Below are 18,108 nucleotides of genomic sequence, written 5' to 3'. Positions count from 1 at the left end.
TTGCACACCCACCCTGCACACCCGCCTTGCACACCATGCAATAACGCCTGCTTTGCACACCCAGCCTTGCACACCCCCTTGCACACCCACCCTGCACACCCCCGTTCCGCCTCCCCCCCCTCCCGCTGCCCCCAAGATGGCGGCGGCTCCGCGCTCCTTTAGCCCCGCCCCCCCTCCCGGCCCCGACCTTCCCAAGATGGCGGCCGCGAGGCGGGGCCGGGCGGGGCGGCGCGGGGCGCTGCGGGAGCGGGCGGCGGGGCCGGCGGCGGCACCACCATGGGCAACTGCCACACGGTGGGGCCCAACGAGGCGCTGGTGGTGTCAGGTACGGGTCGAGGGGGGCTCGGGGGAGCCGGGGAGGGGGCTTTTGGGGAGCCGCTGCGGCTGCGGGGGTCCCGTCCTGAGGGGGGACAGCGGGGAGGTGGTGTGGGGGTGGTTCTGTCATGGGGGTTGTTTGGGGGTGAGAAGGGAGGACGAGGGGTTTTTGGGGTGCCCCACGAGGGAGGACGTGGCGGGGGGCACTGTCACAGGGGCTGCAGCCGTGTCCCCGCTGTGGGTGGCAGCAGGTGGGGACACGGCGTGACGCTGGGGCTGGCAGCCTTCGGTGGCCGAGGAGCCACCAGCACCCCGGGTGTCAGTGCTGCACAGGGGTGCTGATGCTGGAAGCCCACCAGGCGAGCCGGTTAATTAGGCTGGTGTTAATTAAACCACCTGTAAAATCCCCCGAGTCCATGCGTTGGCACGGGGCAGGCTGCAGGCAGGGCTGGTGAGGTGACGTTAGGGCTTGCTGTGAGGGCTGCGTGCCCCGCTGGTATGGGGCCACGTGCAAGGAAATAACGGGGTTAGGTCCAGGCTGGTGTCACTTTGTGTGCCCTCGGTCACATTACGTCCTTCTTTTCACCGCTGGGCTGGCTTTGAGGTCAATGCTGTGATCCTCGAACCTAAACTCGCATGGAGTTGCGGGTGAGTGCCAGGGGGATGCTGTGGTCGCAGCTCTGCGGTGAAACCACATCGTCATGCTTTTGGACCAAAATATCCAGCAGGCCGCAGCCCGGCTGGGCTGTTGTCAGTTCATCTCTCGGATAATTATGGGAATTTCTGAAGAGATGGCAGGAACAGACTGCAGTTTGGGAAACAAATGTGCCCTCTGACCGCCGCTTCGGAGGGGTCGCAAACCGCACCCGCCAGCTGGCTGGAGCAGCAGTTTCCTGCAGCTTTCCTGGTCCGTGAGCAGCTGCTGCACGTCTGTGGTCCCAAAGCTGGGAAAAAAACATGAAAACCTTGAAGAAATTGGGTGCTTCCAGCTGGGATCTGGTCCGCAGATCTAGAGCTGATGCTGCGCCTCCCTCCAAGAGACCCCTCCAAAACCAGCGCAGCTTGGTGAAACGCCACATTTAGCAGGGGAACCAAGGGGCCGTGCCAGTATGGCATTGTTTTAACAGCTTGGTTTAACCCCTGTTCTTTTCAGAAGTTAAAACGCGGCTTTGTAGGATGGGCCAGCAGGAATTTGTGGCATCTGCTGGTATTCTCCTACGGCCGCGAGCCGAGGATGCTTCTCAGCACACAGCCGCCTTCTGGGGGGAAAGCACAAATCATGGCAGGCCCTGGGGGTCGGAGCTGGGTTCGGTGCTGCCACCAGACCCGGCTGCCCTCCACTGTGACCTGTGAGCACTTACTGTCCCCTGAGAGCACCAGCTCGGGGGTGGCAGAGCCCTGCAGAGCCCTGCAGCCACCCCACAGCTCCTCAGCACCCACGTGCTGGGCAAGTGCCAGGGCAGGGGCAGGAGGGTGCAGCTCCGGGCAGCTCTGGTTCCAGAAACTCAAGCAGTCCCTGGGGAAAAACAGACAGGACCTCATGGCCCAGCGCTTACTTGGATGGGGTTAGGTCAGGTTTGGGGAGGGAGGAGGGAAGGGAAGGATAACCCAACAGCAAGTTAACGGGAGGCTTTTGGCTTGCGGTGTTGAATTGTCATACGGATGTTATCTGCAAGGCTTCGCTTTGCAGGAAGGCACCTCGACATCGTGAAGCAAAGTGGAAAGTTTTCCTTCTTGTAAACTTAGCTGGGGCTGCTGAAGGAAGTTCTGTCACGTGCCTCCTCTGGCATGTATTTTTTTTTCTGTTCCTTGAGGAGTGGTGTTCTTTTTTTCTTTTCACTTCCTCGTGGCACATCTCAGCTCCTCCAGCCCCGCAGGAGCTGTGGCTGGGGAACTTGTGTGCGTGCAGGAGCCTCGTGGCATTTTTTGGGAAGCTGCCTGCTGGCTCTCACGTCCTGCCCCTCTTGAGCAACGTCCTGCCCTTCTTGAGCAACGCTCCTCTCCTTCTAAGAAACTGCTCTCAGGCAATCCCTTTGTGAAATGCGGAGGCCAGGCGTGGCAGGGATGCTCCGTGGAGCCGTACCTAGGTGATTATGGTCCCTCTGGGACGTGGCTCTGGCATTGCCAAAGAGCAGTGGTGCTGGGAGCTGCCAGTGAGGCTCGGTGCAAGCCCTGGGGAGCCTTTGACGGGTGTCTGGCTCCTTCCTGGCTGCTCTGAGCCACGGCTGGAGCCGGCCGAGAGTTTGGGGAAGCAGAAAATATCTGCTCATCCTGACGTCAGGCTCTTCCCACTAAGATAAATGGATTCTCTCCAATCCGTGACACTGGTTTTGGGTTACAGCCTGGGTGAAAGCAGCTTTTGTGGCTGAGGATCGATCTGCTCCTTTTGAAAGACGGCGCTGTAAGGTTTCTGCAGGGCCCCGTAATGAGGAGATGCGATATTTAATGGCTCTGCTCATCCTGCAGCTCCCCTGGGCAGGCAGCGTTGCCCACATCTCTGCAGCTTGGCCGTCTTCCATCCTGGCTGGAAGGGCTGCAGGGTGGCAAATTCAAGCTGGACACCTGCAGGCGTGTTACGGGAGCAGTCGGTGCAGACCGCAGCGTTTTTGGGGCAGGACAGACTGCTGTTTCAGCTAAAGTTCGTGATGTGAAAGGAGGAGAAAAACAAAAAAGCCAGGAAGTGACAGCCCAGTCGGTCTAGCTTTATTTCCTAGGAGAACACCAAAACAAATACTACTCGGAAGAAAACACCTGACACGTATTTGATGAACATAAGCCACATCCAGCTCATCTGCCTTCCCCCTCAGGTGAGGTAAGTGTGGGGAAGAGCAGCAGCTGAGGCACACCTCGCCTTTACTGAGGCTTCTTGCGCTGGCTTGTGATTTCTCAGAAGTCAGCTCGAGAAATAGCATCCAGCTCAGTTTCTCGAATTTTTAAGTCAAGTCCCTCTGGGGCTCTTTAATCTCTTTCAAAGTCAAAGAAGAGCTGGCATTTTATTTCTAGTTTGTGTAAACATTTCATGCCAGGCCCCAGCACTCGGGGATAATTAACCCTTCCAGATCTAATCTGAGCGCTCACAGCCCTCTACTTCCCGTAAGAGGTCACGATTTTGAGCCAATGTACCATAAAAAGAGAACAGGCTCTTTTTATGAGTTTTGAAAGCCTGAAATAAAGGCTTCTGGAAGTTCTGCAAACCCTGCCCGTTCTGCAAGAGGCCTGCAGTGTGAGGAGGAGCTGAGCTCTCAGATCTTACAAAACTGGTACGAGAGTGACTGGGAAACCATTGCCAGGGAACCTAACAGTGGCTCACTGTTCGGCTGGAAGGATTTATCGAGTTCCTTGTTTTGGCTTGGATAACGGAATCGAGAATGTGCTTATTGAGTTTGCAGATGGCAGCGAGCTGGGAATGGATTTGAGAGCTTTGGAGAGCGGGATTAGGCTCGAAATGAACTCAACAGATTGCCCAAATGGCCCGAAAGAAACACCATGCAGTTTGGCGATGTGAAAGAGCAGCTCTTAGGTGAGGACAATCGATTACATGAGCACAGAAACCCTACGGAGGTTTCTGTAGCCCCCGAGGAGACACCAACTTCCTTCTCAGGAGCTAATTCTTCAGCTTCTTGCAGGTGCTGGAGCTCCAGCTCTCCCTCGTCAGATGCTTGCTAAATCCTCGAGGCTTTTCAGAGAGGATGGCAGGAAAAGAGGCAGACAAAATAGCCTCCGGACTTCCCTTTTTGTTTCCAGGAAGAATTCTGGGGTAAAATCTCAGTGGTTTTGTCATGCGTCTCCATGGTGGTTTCAGTCTTCTGGGTTTCTGTTTACAAGATTGGTTAAACTAAAGGTGTGTTTTTTAAACCCACTCTGTACTATTGGTGCTCGTAGTTTAAATTGAGTGATTTTGATTCAGTTTGTCTCCAAACCAAGCTAACCAGCACAACCTGCTTTCACCTGCTGTAGTGACCCTCAAAGAATTGAACGGATCCGCTCAGAATGCTGCATCTGTTGAAATAAATTCTTGTTAACCTTGCACCACTTCTGCAATGGGACAAAGCCTGATTTATATTCACGGTAGGACGTGGGAACCAGACGCTGACTGTAGTCTAGACTCTGCTTTATTCCATGAGATGCTTTACGTATGCCTTCGCCTTTTTCTCCCCTCTCCTTTATGCCTTTTTCCAGCAACTCTTTCCAGTTACCAATTTGTGCCTTGTCCTTCTGCACCCGGCTGTTAGCACCCCGTGACATTTCCCAGCACAAGCCCGATGCTCCGGCCAGCCTGGCATCATCCCGACACGACCGAGCTGTTTGTTTCCACCTCCAGCAGCAAGAGGAGGCGATCCCAGCGCCAGATGGAAGCTCCCGTGCACGTGAAGGCAGCAGCATCGCTCTCTGATCCTGTGCTGGGCGTTGGGCAGCCCCTGGGAGGGAGCCCAGCCACCCGAGCAGCCTGCTGCCATGGTTTGCTTTCCTGAACGCTCACCGCTTCCTGCCACCTTACAAGCCTCAGGTTACCTCGGGAGATCAAAGGACACGGAGCTTGTTCATGAGCCTAAATTGTCCTGCAAGGCTGGCCTTGATGCTTTGAGCCCCGTGTTCCCTTAACCCTCGGGGTTTGTCTTCTTCCTTGCATGCTGTCCATTAGGGCAGGTTTCCTGTGTTTCCCAGAGAACTGTTTATCTCAAATGATTAATCTGATTTCATAAAAAGAACAGACAACGTGCTTTCTCTTGGCTCTGGGGATTCTTGCATGAACACAGGACCCCTCCATCTGGGCAGAGGTCGTGAATCCTCCGTTTGTAGCATGGTGCCCCTAGAAGAGGCACGGTGGCTGCTCATGGAGGTGATGTCCAAGTAGCTGGGGGACCCAGGCTGGGTGTATTATAGCTGGAAAAGGCAACTTTTCTGCCACATCTCATCGTGCTAGAGGGTTTGTTCTTCAGCCTTGCCAGGGTTTCACTTTGGTCGTTCCTTTTCTTCACTTGATCTCTGAGATTTGGGAAGCAGGGCTGCAGAGCTGCAATGGGGAATCAGCGATCGGCTGCTCTGAGGTGTTACCAGGACCAAGCTCTGCTCAGCTCAGACACCCAGCCTGTGTGAAAGCTACCAGCTGGCGTCCCTCCCCTGGTTAATGTCTTAGGTTTCCCTGTTTTTCTTATGCCTCAAACACTTCTTGCCACGCAGCGTAGCTCAGTGAGCAGAGCTGTGTAGCTGCGCTACGCGCTCCTGGGAGGCAAGCACAGGACTGGCTTTGGGTGTGATCCTAAACGAGGCATTTCCTTGCACTGCCTGCAGAAGAAATATTAAAAAAAAAAAACAAAAAACAAAACCTGTGTGCAGAGGCATGTTCCTTCCTTGTAACAGCGGCGGCTCGAGGGCGCGGAGTTTTCTCAGGAGGTTATGAAACAATTCCCAGCGGTGCAGCAGAGGACCACGTCGATCCCGCAGACCCAAAGGCCTTTCCACGCGGCGCTGCAGCAACACCTCCCTTCCTGTTCCTGGAAAACAAGGGCCTGGCTGGCCGGCCGAGCTGGCCGGGCTCACGTCCGCCAAGAAATGTTAGAAGGCACGGAGTTACTGCCTCGCGGGGCTGTGACAGCAGCTCCTGTAACCCTGCCCGCCTGACGTAGCCCTCCAGCTACAGAAGAAGGTCATGAGAGGCGATTCCTCTGTGCTGTGGAGCACAAGACCACCACGCTGGCTCTGTTTTGCCTGCTTGGAGCCCTGCGGGGTGGGAAATGCCTCTTGGAGGAGATTTGGGGGCTGCCCATGCTCTGTTTGTGGTCGGCTCCATGATGGACCATCAAAGCCTCGTGTGCCACAGTACTTGTTGCCAGAACCAGGAGGTGTTTGCAGGGTAGCTTGAAGGTTCTCCCTGCCTCTAACACTGACCTGCTGGCTTTTTGGGAGGTTTCAGGGTTGCTGATTTGCAGTGGAGGTGACTGGTGAGGGAAAGGAGAAGGATTTCTTACGTGGCCTTCTGTGCCAGAGCTGGTGCGTCCCAGCTTAGGGTGGTTCTGTTTGCTGACACTGCCTTACGAAAGTAAAATACAACCCTGGTTTGAAATAGAGTAGCTTTGTGTGCTGTTGTTTGTCAGAGCAATTTATTGTAAATGCAGTTTTCTGGATTCGTAGGCCAGTTATAAAAAAAGGTTGCCTTTGGGAAATGGCTGTGAGAAGGAAGGGCTGCGGAGGGGAGGAAAGCACGGGGCTCCCTGTGTCCACCACGAGGGAGCTCCAGCTCCAGCGCTGCTTACTGGGGCCGTGCTGGGACAGTCTCAGCTCTTCCCTGCGGGCCCTGGGAAGAGTTTTCTCTGTTTATTATTTATCAGACACCGCAGGCATGCTGGGATTCACCTGGGTGATGTTGTGGAGCGGGGCTTTGCAGCACCGTAAGGCAGCTGATGCAAGGTGCTCTCCCTGCTCCGAGGGGCTGGCAGAGCTGGTGACCCTTTCCTCGGTGCTCTGAGGTTGTTCAGCTTGTGCTTCACCCCGTTAGGGTGCGGGTTTTTCCTTGGCACGTGTATGAAATCCCTCAATCTCTGTGCTTTGTGCTGCAGGTGGCTGCTGTGGCTCTGACGTGAAGCAGTACGTGTATGGAGGCTGGGCCTGGGCGTGGTGGTGCATCACCGACACCCAAAGGTAAGCAGACCTCAGTTATTCGAGGTTTTAGGGTGCAGGCTAGGCAGAGCTGCTCCAGCAGGGCTGTCAGGAGGATTTTTAGGAGCACAGGACCGGCCGGTACCTGAGAAACCACGGCTGAGCATCAGCCCAGCCCTCTGCCTCCATCTGCAGCCACCTCTGGGCTCTTCAGAGGAAGGCTCCCCCTGTACAGCCGTGGCAGGAGCAGCGTGGGCCCTGTCTCGTGCCCTTGGTGATCAGAGGGTCTCTCACAGCCACACAGCTTCTGGCTGTCCTCTGTGAGTGCTGAGCTTGCCCAGGGCAGAGGTGCTGTGAGCACTGAGCACCGGGAGGATTTGCCACGCTCTGCCCAGGGTGGCCCCAGCCCTCACCCCACAGCAAACGGGCCCTTGCCCCCGTAGCCTGGATTGCTAAAGGTGTGCTGACTGCTGTTGCCACAAGAGCAGACCATGTTCCTGTTTAAAACCACGGGATTTCCTTTCTCTCCCTTTCCTCAGCCGTGGATTCTGCTTGCTGCTTGTTGCTGCTCTCAATTAACGTGCTGTCATTGCTGCTGCCCTGCTGATGTAGCTCCTTATTCCTAGGACCTGTGGCAATGCTCCTATGTGTGCCTCTGTCCTAACACCTCCCTGATGCAGGTTTTGTCTATCTATGTAAAAAAAATAGATAGGGAAAAACCCAAAGACGTGACTTTTGGGGTTCTGCACTGAGGGAAGCCCAGCGGCTGCAGTTAACCTTTTACCACCTGCCCTTGCCACCTCTTCTCCCTGCTCCCGTGTCACCACCAGCAGACAAAGCTAGCACGCTGCTGCCCTTGCTCTGCAGACGATGCCCTCCTGCTCTCCCGGGGTCACCCAGCTTGCATGGTTCAAAGGAGCCCTTGCTGCTGCTGGCAATGGGCTCACGACGCCTCTGGGTCCTCTCCCGGGTGGCTGGCACGTGGGATTGCCACGAGGGATTGCTATGAGGGCTGTGACAGCTCGCTGGCTGCATGGAGAGACCCCAGCTAACACCCCCTGCTTCGGCCCGGGGTCCCTAGCGATGCTTGTGTAAGGTGGGAGGGGAAGGAAAGGCCCTGCTCTCTGGCACAGTGCTCGAGGAGTGCATTCAGTCTGGCTTCCTCCTCAAATTTTGGTTGCTGTTCCCGTTCGTCTCGCGGTGGGAGAAGCCCAGAGAGCAGTGCAGGGCCCTGACCTGCCGTTTGCAGGAGATTCAGCCCCATTCAGGAGGCTAAATTCAGCAAGGGGTGAGTCCAGGGCGAAGAACTGCCTGCCAGGAGCGAGCTGGAGGTCCCTGCATCGCCCAGCAAACGGGGCTCGGAGAGCGCTGCCAGCGTCCAAACAAATCCTTCACTTCAAAATCTTCACCCCCAGCTCATGCCATGGGATACGGGGCTTAATTCTCCTTTGCAAACCAGTGTCTTGCCCAAATCCCATAAGCTGTGCTCCACAAACTGCTGCAGGCACGTGAAGAGCTGAGGCTGGTTCCCAAAATGAGGCCAGCTTTTCTGGAGCTGCCGGTGGCATGAGGAGGCAGCGGCTGTTGTGTCGCCAGCAGTGGCACCCCGCCAGGTAGCACTGACTGGGGACAAAAGGAACAGTTAGAGCTGGCAGGGAGCTGGGCTCTTGCCCTGCCGCAACCTTGAGGATTGGGGGAAAAAAAGTAAAAAATCCTGTCCTTGGTTAGGGGTCAGCAATAAAAGCCCGAGAAGCAGGGAACCAAGTGGTATTATTCAGTGTTTCAGGACAGCCTTGGGAGCACCTTCTCTCATCAATGCCTTAGCCAGGGATGTGTAGCCAGACCCCTGGTGCTTTTATTTTGCTAGCCCATCGTACGTGTTGGCACAGAAGCACTTAAACGATTACAAAAAGGAATTTTCTGTCTGTGAAAAGCACGGTGAGAGAAAATTCCAGCTGACTTCAGGGTGGGATCCATGGCTCAGCTTCAAATGGGATTTGGGATTCAAATGGGATTTGGGGGGGGGATGAGACCCTGTCCAGCCCCGTTACAGCATCTGGCTGTGCTTTTTAAGCGTGAGGGGGCTGCTCTGGGCCAGCATTACGAAGTCCTGGGAGCGGGCAGAGGGAGAAATGCGAACAGGGCAGGGAAAAGCCGAGCCCCCCGAGTCCCGCCTGTCCTTTGCACCGAGTGTCTGACTGTCTGGTAACCGCTGTGTGTATTTGCTGTCCCGCCCTTGTTCCTCGCTGCTCAGACTGTCTTTGGAGGTTATGACCATCCTCTGTCGCTGCGAGAACATTGAGACGTCGGAGGGCGTCCCACTGTACGTAACGGGGGTCGCACAGGTAATAACCCACCGGCTTCCTCACGGCGCGGCTAACCCTTCTGCCTCTGGTTCCAGCAGCAGCAGCAGCAGCAGCAGCAGGATGACCCAAAACGAATGGTTTTCTAACGGGAGAGGGCAAATCTCAGAGCTCTCCTCTCCTTCCCCTTCTCCGGCCCTTGCTCTGTGGGTAATGCAGACAGGTGCACACGGGGGCAGATCCCAAATTCAGCTCCTTCCGACGGCGCTGCAGAGGTTTGCTCCGGCTGTGACCCTCCCCTCGGCAGCACTGAGCACATCTTGTGCCTGGTGGAGGGCAGAAAGGCATCAGCTTGTACACGGCCGGGCTCTGCACAGCCTCTGGGGAAGGTGGGAAGCCAGGATTTGTGCCACTTCAAAAGGAAATCCGTGCACCCGTGGGGAAACTGCAGCAGTAGCCGGCTCTCTAGGTTTGGATGTGGGTTTCCACTGAGCCCTTCCTCCTCCACGTGGAGGCAGAGCCCGCTGTGGATGTTGTCACGTTTAACAGCACAGCACGGAGACCCTGGGGGAGTTGCAACCCAGAGGGCGAGTGTTTGCTCAGCACTGCGAGCGGCTGCAAACCAGCGTAGTGCTGACACCAAACCTCCCTGGGACTTGCACAGCATTTAAATTAATTCGAGGTGTGGGTTAGGCCATCAGATGGCTCTGGAGCTGCAGCAAGAGCTTCAGGGTGCCCGATGCTGTGCAGGGATGGCCCCAAGGAGCTGGAGACTCGCTTCTCCTGTCTGCCTGCGGGTTACAGGACAGGAAAAATAGGGAGGGTGAGGCACTGAGGAAGCAGGTCTGTGTTAATGCCAACCCAGCAGGGGCAGAGGCTTCTTGCAGCGCTGGGTTTTGCCAAGCAGGGTGTGCACAGGGTTACCCTGGGGGTGGTGATGCTGGGTGGGCGCACCCGGGGTCCGTGCTGTGCTCTTAAACCTGACACCAGCCTCCCACGGGGTCCTGGAGCCGCGAGCTCCTGGCCGCATTCCTGTGGGGTCACGGTCCTATTGCCAGCCTGGCTCCCGGCCTTTCCCTGCTGATAAATCACCTTTAAGCATGATTTGGAAATCTTTTATTGGCCAAAGCATTTTGTCTGCCTCCGGGGACGGACTCAGCCCCTGGGTGCCCCCCGTGCCTGTCTGACATTACCTGCGACGAGAGCTGCAGGTGGCCTGGGGCAGGAGACGCGAGGGGAGAGCTGAGCCTGTGTTACCTGGAAACGTGCAAATATTTTACGTTTTTTGGCAGGATTTCCCTAGAGATAATGACGTTACAGCCCAGGTGTGAGGACGTAGAGACGGCGGAGGGGGTAGCTTTAACTGTCACAGGTGTGGCACAGGTACAGTAACTCCAAACCATCCTTTCAGGAATTGCATGTCTCTAACCTGCGTCTGGTTTTTCCCCCTTAAAAGGTTGCTGTTGTCCAGGAACAGAAGCCAACTGCTTTAAAAGAAGTGTTTGTAAAAAAAAAAACACCACGCTGTCCTCGTTGATTCCAGCTCACGACCGCATGTCTGCGTTGTACAGGGGGGGGTGACCTCTCCTCTCCCCAAAATCATCCCTGTTTTTCTGGTGTCTCATTTGTCCCCGTGGCAAATGAGGTGTGTGCTGGTGACTGATCTCTTTGTGATGCTGGTGTGCCCCTGGAGCTCTGTGTGACACCGCAGGACCGAGCCATTCCCTCCTGAGATGGTGTCTTTTGGGTGTCTTTTATTATTATTATTTTTATTATCATTAGCACGTGGATCTTGTAATTCTTCACAGTGAGTTAAAACCTAAAGAAAGAGCTCGGTCCCTCTGGACGATAAAATTTGTACATAAAATTTCCGGCTTGAAAGGAATTTTGGTTCTTTCAAGCCTTCTCCACACGTGAAATCCAGTTCGTGCTGATCTAAACACCTGCATTTCCCAGGCTTTGGGGTGTGCTGCCCTGACACAGCTTGTCCCTGTGCCTCGGGCGGGACGCTGGCAGGAGGTTGCAGTGACGTACCCAAAATCTCACGTGCGTCAAGAGGCTCCTCCGGGAAGAGCCAGCCACAGCCCCTCGGGAGCGTCAGGAGGAATTCACCCAGCGCTCTGCAGGGCACCAGAGTCCTCCCGAGGCTCGTTGGTTTGCTCTGAGCTGACACCATGGAGTAATTGTGTGTTGTCTAGTGCGTAGACAAGGATGTAAGCTCAGCCAGGAGTAGTTTTTTGGGTTCTTGCACAAGGCAAAGGCTGGTCCTGCACTGTGCTGCTCTTGGGAACGTGGCTGTGCCCAGGAGCCCCAGCACGGGAGCTCTGTGGGCTCCTCCTGGCTCCAAGGGTGGCTCTTGCTGGAGCCTGTGAGACAGGAGCAGCACAGCTCGGATAATTCCAGGGGCTGAGGGCATTTCCCTGCTGGTGTGAAGCATCCTCATTTTCATTTTTTCAGCTCTTTCTGCCCATTTAGGTACTAACATGTCACCTAACCTCAGTGGTCTTCGCATGCTTGGCAAAATGCATGTGCCCATGGCTCCAACCCCACGTTTCATAACTCTGCAGTCCTTTCTGTCCTGCATTTGGTGACACCGTTCAGGGGAGGTATTTCTGTTAAACATTCCCTTTTTCGCTTAGTTTTGGGGCATTCTTCCATTGCCTACAAAAAGTAGGCAGCGCACGCTGCTAGAAGGCTGGACCTCCAGGTGCCTTGATTAAAAACGCAGCTCCAAATTCATCTCATTTAGGTTATTCTTTCTTCCCACCATTCACTTATTTTTTTTCTGCTGTCAATTCATTCATTTTAAAGACCTTACAAGGTTTAGGATTGTGAGATGTGGGGAATTACCGTGCTGAAAGCTCGCTGGAGGCAGTTGGGTTTGGGAGGTACAGGGCAGAGTTCTGAATTCTGCAGAAGTCCAGAGGGAGAACTTTTGAGGCAACCATTTTTTCTTTTAAAAGCTTGTGCAAAAAAAAAAAAAAAGGAAATTACTACCAGATAAACACCTTTTTAAATGTTTGCTGCAATAAAAGAAGTGCTGAGTGTTCCCAAGGATGCTCTTTCTTAAAGCCACAAGTGAGGAGCGCTCCAGTGGCCTCCTTCCCCTGTCGGCTGGGCGCTTGGGGTGCGGGGGACACTGCCTCAGACCAGCAGAGCTGTGTCTTCTGCCCCATTTTTCTTAGCTTTGGGCTCATTTGGTTATTCCTGCTCACCCCTTGTGGGGAACACAGCTGGTTGGAGCTGGGCACGGCAGTATTGCTCCTGCAGATGGGGTTGGTTTGTAGAGGCACTGCTGCCGTGCCAGCCAAACTCTCTGATTTGGAGACGTTTGAAGACGCACCGACTGTTGCAGGGGAAAATGAGAACTGGAAATGAGCTGAGCACGAATCTCTCGGCCCTGTTTTGGTTTGCGTGGTGAACTGACTCCAGGATGGTTCGGGTGTAGCAGCACCCGAATAAACCCGGTTTTTGGATTTGTTGCAGAGGCAGGACCCTTCCCTGCTCCCCGTGTGCCTGCTCTGTGCTCTGACCATCTCCTCTGTGGCTCCCCAAAGGTGGGGTTGTTGGGAGAGGACACACACCGTAACCACTGCTGCTGAGTGTCGTTGACACCAAGAGCCCATGGCGAGACCCTCGGGGTCCCTTTTGGAGGTCCCTGAGCCAGGACGATGCCGGGCAGCAGCAGTCCATGGGGCAGGAGGTAGGATGTAGCTTGCCTCTAGGATCTCCTGGGCCAGAGCCCTTCCTCAGCAGCAGGCGGTGCCCAGCCCCAAATTCTCCATGAGAGGGTGCTGTGGGACTCGCTCAGCACCCTGTGGCAATAGGGCCTGGCCAAAAGGAGCTGCCACCATTTGGGGCCGCAGCTCCCTGTGGCTGGCACCTGTAGGGCTCTGAATGTGAGCCGGAGGCGTGTGCTGCATCTCCACTGCCTGGCGTGGAGGTTTAAAAATCCATAGGGATTTTTAACCCGGTTTGCTTTTAAAAAGGACCGGCAGGACCTTCTTAAGACCCTGGCTCATCTCAGCCTGGGGGTGGTGTCACAGCTGGAGCTGGCTGGGAGGTGAAAGCGCAGCTGGGGTGGCTGTGCCCAGCTCTGGGGACCATTAACAGATTGCAGGGAGTGGGACGGAGGGGTGCTGGTCACCACGCGTGAAAGGAGTCGCACAAAACGTGGCCAGGAGCTCCCAGGTATGGGCATACCTGGTGTGCTGCAGCCATCTCGTCCCCTCTCCTTGCAGGGAGCACCGAGCACAGCCCCTGCTCCCAAGGTGTCCCTTGGGCACGCCAGGCTCTTCCTTGTCCTCTGCCTTTCAGAAAGAGTAATTCTAGCGAAGGAGGAGGGAGAGAAGGGTAATAAAATGGCTTTTGGACAGGGTAGCGATAGAAAGTGCTCTCCTCCTAGGTCTGGTTTTGGTGCAGGGGCTGAACGGGTTGTTTGGGGCTCTTTGGTGGGGCTGTTCTCAGATGTTGCAGGATGGATGGCCTCAGGGAGCACCTCTCCGTGCCGAGCCACCGTCAGGGTTTGGAGAGGTGCAAGGGTGCCTGCCCTGGCCTCAGACACTGCAGCCATGGCTCGGGAGGGCTCAGGCGTGCCCGCAGGGCTGTCCCCAGCAGCAGGGAGCAGGAGCCCAACCGTGGGGCCGGTGACGTGGCTCGGCCTTGGAGCTCTGGTGGCACGGGGGCCTGGCAGCCTGGTGGTGGTGCTGCTGCTGCTGCTGCTGCTGTTGGGTGCGCGTCCCGCCACGGAGAGGCACATTCAGCCTTTTGGTTTTTGTCTCCTGTCTCCAGGTGAAGATAATGACCGAGAAGGAGCTGCTGGCTGTGGCCTGCGAGCAGTTTTTGGGGAAGAACGTGCAGGACGTGAAGAACGTGGTCCTTCAGACACTGGAGGGGCATCTGCGCTCCATCCTAGGTGCGGAGGGGCTCCCGCAGCCTTGAGGCAGTGCTTCCTCTGCTGCCCGCAGATGGGACAGCTGAGATGGTTCCTCCCTTGCAGCATCTGCTGCTGGGTGTCGTGATAAATGAGTTTTCAGTGCCTGCAGTAAGAGATGTCCGAGTCCCCGGGGGTCACAGGTAGCCTGTGCGTGGTGGCTGTGCTTTGGAGATGTCGGCGTGGGCTGAAAAGGCCCCCTCGTGCCCAGGCCTGACCTCGTGGTTGGAGAGGTTCTGGGCAGTGAGGATGTTGCTGAGCTTAGCCCCGTGCTGCTGTTTCCGTGCGGCTTTTTTTCCCCCTAATAAAGTGCTTTCCCTGCCTTCCCTCTGCAGGAACCCTGACGGTGGAGCAGATCTACCAGGACAGGGATCAGTTTGCCAAGCTGGTGCGGGAGGTGGCAGCTCCAGACGTGGGTCGCATGGGCATCGAGATCCTGAGCTTCACCATCAAGGTATGCCCAGGCGAGGGGCATGGGGCTGGGCTGCAGCCGGCCGTGCTGTGACACAGGAGCTGAGTCTGGCCCCGTGCCCCTGCTGTAGGTGACAACCTACAGCCCTTTGGGGCTTTCCGTGACAGCTCCCGTCCTGCAAGCCCCAAACAGGGCTGGTGGAGGAGCTCAACGATAGCCCAGCAGGCTGACACGGCCCTTTCTGACCTGGCCCTACCAAATGGTGGCCGTGAGCTCCAGCAGGAAGGGAGCGAGATGGAGCGGCTCGTGTGAAGTGACCGCAGCTTATCTCCTCCTCCCCAGGATGTCTACGATAAAGTGGATTACCTGAGCTCCCTGGGGAAGACTCAGACGGCGGCTGTCCGGAGGGATGCAGACATCGGGGTGGCAGAAGCCGAGCGAGACGCGGGCATTCGGGTGAGTCCCGGGACGTGCTGAGCTTCCCCTCAGCTGCCTGTTGTGCTCCAGCTGCAGGCTCTTGAGCTCTGCTCTCTGTTTGCTCTCCGCAGGAGGCAGAGTGCAAGAAGGAAATGCTGGATGTCAAGTTCATGGCGGATACCAAAATAGCAGATTCCAGGCGTGCTTTTGAGTTGCAGAAAGCTGCCTTCACCGAGGAGGTCAACATTAAGGTGAGAGGTACCCGACAGCCCGCTGCTGCTCCCTGGTTCGTGGTGGCCTTGGTAGCTCTGGGGCTTTCCAGGTTCCTTCCTCGTGTGTTAGCAGAGCTAGAGATGGAGACCCCACGTTTCTGCGTGTGCTCCTCGCAGCAGATTCCTCTCCTGCCCTCTTTGCAGCAGTTAGGTGGGACTAGGAGGAGGTGGAAGAATGGGGAGGGTCACCCAAACTGAACCCAGAGCTGGCTGTGCTCAAATAATAGCACAGAGAAGGACCCTGAGCACAGCACTGGGGACAGGGACATGTTCCCTGAGTGGAGGCCTGGTCCAGAGCAGGAGCCACGTCTGGTTCAGAGCCTGCCAAGGGTCCTTACGTCTGCACCCAGCAGATCACGGCCAAGACCCCTTTTTCTCCCCTCTCCTGCCTGCAGACTGCGGAGGCCCAGCTGGCCTACGAGCTCCAGAGCGCCCGGGAGCAGCAGAAGATCCGCCAGGAGGAAATCGAGATCGAGGTGGTGCAGCGCAAGAAGCAGATCGACGTCGAAGAGAAAGAAGTCATCCGGAAGGAGAAGGAGCTCATCGCCACCGTGAAGCGGCCGGCCGAGGCCGAAGCCTACCGCATCCAGCAGATCGCCGAGGGAGAGAAGTGAGTGAGCCCCCACCTCGTCAGAGGGTCCAATTCTGTCCCCGGCAAAGTGCCGAGATCGCTTCTGGAGGGGACGCACGGCGCTGAGGGAGGGAGGGCAGCCGGGTGAGGGCTGCGAGGGTCCCGGCTGCTGGAGGGCTTGGCTTTCCCTCGGCAGGGTGAGGCAAGTCCTCATGGCTCAGGCGGAGGCGGAAAAGATCCGCAAGCTGGGAGAAGCGGAGGCCTTTGTGATCGAGGCCATCGGGATGGCAGAAGCCGAGGGGATGAAGCTGAAGGCCGAAGCTCTGCAGCGCTACGGGGAGGCCGCCCAGCTGGCGCTGGTGCTGGATGCACTGCCTGAGGTGAGGAGGGGGCAGCTCTCCCCTGTTCTGAGAGGTGTTGAGTTCCCAGGCTGGGAACACACAGACAGGGTCCTCACCCTCCTTCCTTCCCCAGATCGCGGCCAAAGTGGCCGCTCCCCTCTCCAAAGTGGACGAGATCGTTGTTCTCAGCGGGGAGAGCAGCAGCACCACCTCCGAGGTGAACCGCCTGCTCGCCGAGATCCCCGCCTCCGTGCGTGCCATCACCGGCGTGGACCTCACGAAGGTGAGCCAGGGACCCCCAGCTGGCAACCCCTGCGGCTCTCGGGGTGCTGGGACTCACCCAAAATTCTTGAGGCTTCTGGGGAGCCTCGTGCCCCAGCGCTGCTCAGCGCAGCTCCCTGCCTCCTCTCCACCAGCCCTAACAGCTTCTCTCTTCCCCTCCTGCAGATTCCCCTGATCCAGAAAGCCACCGGGGCCCAGGCATGAGGCCCGAAGCTAGTGAAGAGCCCTCCCCGTTCTGCACTTCGACATCGACTGCCTTCAACACTCGGGAATTCCTTTTCTATCAAAGACAATCGGAGTTTTCGTTTTTAAGCTCTGGTGCCTTATTTTTGTAGGGCCAGAAGGATGCATGCTCAGCCAGCCACTCTTTCTTTCTTCCAAAGGGTGGGAGGAGATTTATTTTGTAACTAACCGTGTATTGGATCTGGCCGGCCTTTGGCCCCCCCCGACCCGCAGTCACTCCTGGCAGCTTGTCTGGTGCTGCCTCGCTGTTCTCTGGCCTCGGGCGACCACCCCAAAAGACTCGGCAGGACGCCTGGAGCTGTAGGAAGAGAACAGCCAGGCCCTCCCCTGGGCTCCCTGCCCTCCCACAGCGACCCTCCCGACCCCTGCTGCTGCCCACCGGCTGTTTTTATGGCTAGCTTTCTTTGTCTGGCCCGCAGGGGCCCCGCTGTGCCACCAGGCCCTGTCCTGCCCGTGCAGGGCTCCCCGGAGGTGGCAGTCACACCCCGGATAGGGTGGCACCGGGGCACTGCCAGGGGATGGTGCCCGCTCCCCTGCTGCCTTCCCTCAGGGATTTTCCTCCTGGGATCTTGCTCAGCCCCGAGCCAGCTCCCTCGGCTGCCGTGCCCCTTCCCCAGCAGGGCACACAAAGGTTCCCCAGCTCAGGGACCCCCGCAGGGTGGCCGTGCTGCAGGGCCAGGCAGGCTAGGGGCGGTTTGGATCCCCTCCCGGCCCTGCAAGGATCCCAAAAAGTAGCGTGGTGCCAAAGCTGCTCCATCCTGAAAGGGAGGCAGAACTGCTCAGGCTGCTGGCCCCAAGTGCCACCGTGCATCTCGTGCACCGCAGTGAGGACGTTCCCCTTCTGGCACCACAGCCCTTGCAGCTGGCCTGGGGACCAGTGTTCCTGCAAAACCCTTTGTCCCCAAAAGCTCAGTCCCTTGGTGTCTTTTGGCCAGCGGCTTTGCTGTCCCCACTGCCAGCGTGAAAAAGTCTGTTTTGTGCGTGTCCCCATAGTGCCTGCCACCGCCCCGTCCCCCGTCCCCATCCGTCTCGCCGCCTGTGGTGTGGGTGTAGCCGACAAATGTGTCCATAAAAACCCCATCTGGCGGCGGTCGCTCCACAAGCTCCTTCACCCCCAGCTCGGTGCCACCCCAATTTGTGGCAGGGGGTGTGCGGGGACCCCTGCCCTGGTGGTGCCACAGGTACTGGCCAGTCCTTTTGCCGGGGTGACCTGCTGTGGGGCCAGCAGCGCCCTGTCCCCTCTATAGGGTGGGGGGGGCCCGGCCTTATCAGCCCCCGACTCGTGGCCACCGGCCCCGATCTGGCGCTCGCCGGCGGGCGTGCCGGGCAGGGCGCCCTATCTGCATGTGCGTGTGCATGCCTGCGCCGTGTCACTGCTGTGCGATAATAAAAGCCTTGTCACCACGTGTCACCACGAGCCCT

General features: G+C 57.1%; 1 protein-coding gene across 2 annotated transcripts; it reads left to right on the top strand.

The window, feature by feature from the left end:
• Nucleotides 1–223: 223 nt before the first annotated feature.
• Nucleotides 224–18,090, top strand: FLOT2 (flotillin 2). Of its 2 annotated transcripts, XM_084299501.1 has the most exons (11): nt 224–325; nt 6,873–6,954; nt 10,508–10,598; nt 14,007–14,130; nt 14,484–14,602; nt 14,903–15,016; nt 15,109–15,228; nt 15,645–15,859; nt 16,017–16,200; nt 16,295–16,444; nt 16,609–18,090. In XM_084299501.1, exons 1-11 carry the CDS (start codon nt 277–279, stop codon nt 16,645–16,647), a joined length of 1,287 nt encoding a protein of 428 aa, XP_084155627.1. In that variant the 5' UTR covers nt 224–276; the 3' UTR covers nt 16,648–18,090. The 2 variants fall into 2 exon arrangements, with proteins under 2 accessions (XP_084155627.1, XP_084155628.1); XM_084299502.1 differs by lacking the exons at nt 224–325; nt 10,508–10,598 and having other exon boundaries at nt 6,911–6,954.
• The last annotated feature ends 18 nt before the right edge of the window (nt 18,091–18,108 follow it).

This window comes from Netta rufina, assembly GCF_964035555.1.
Source record: "Netta rufina genome assembly, chromosome: 21".
NCBI classification, from domain to species: Eukaryota; Metazoa; Chordata; class Aves; order Anseriformes; family Anatidae; genus Netta; species Netta rufina.
Note: the sequence above shows the minus strand (reverse complement) of the source record. Positions and strands in the feature narration are given on the sequence as shown.

Excerpts from the sequence above, each read along its gene's own strand:
- FLOT2 (XM_084299501.1), top strand. The coding sequence starts at position 277 with ATGGGCAACTGCCACACGGTGGGGCCCAACGAGGCGCTGGTGGTGTCA. Across the intron at positions 10,599-14,006 it reads CTGTCACAGGTGTGGCACAG|GTGAAGATAATGACCGAGAA; the intron begins GTACAGTAACTC and ends TCCTGTCTCCAG. Across the intron at positions 15,860-16,016 it reads CAGATCGCCGAGGGAGAGAA|GGTGAGGCAAGTCCTCATGG; the intron begins GTGAGTGAGCCC and ends TTCCCTCGGCAG.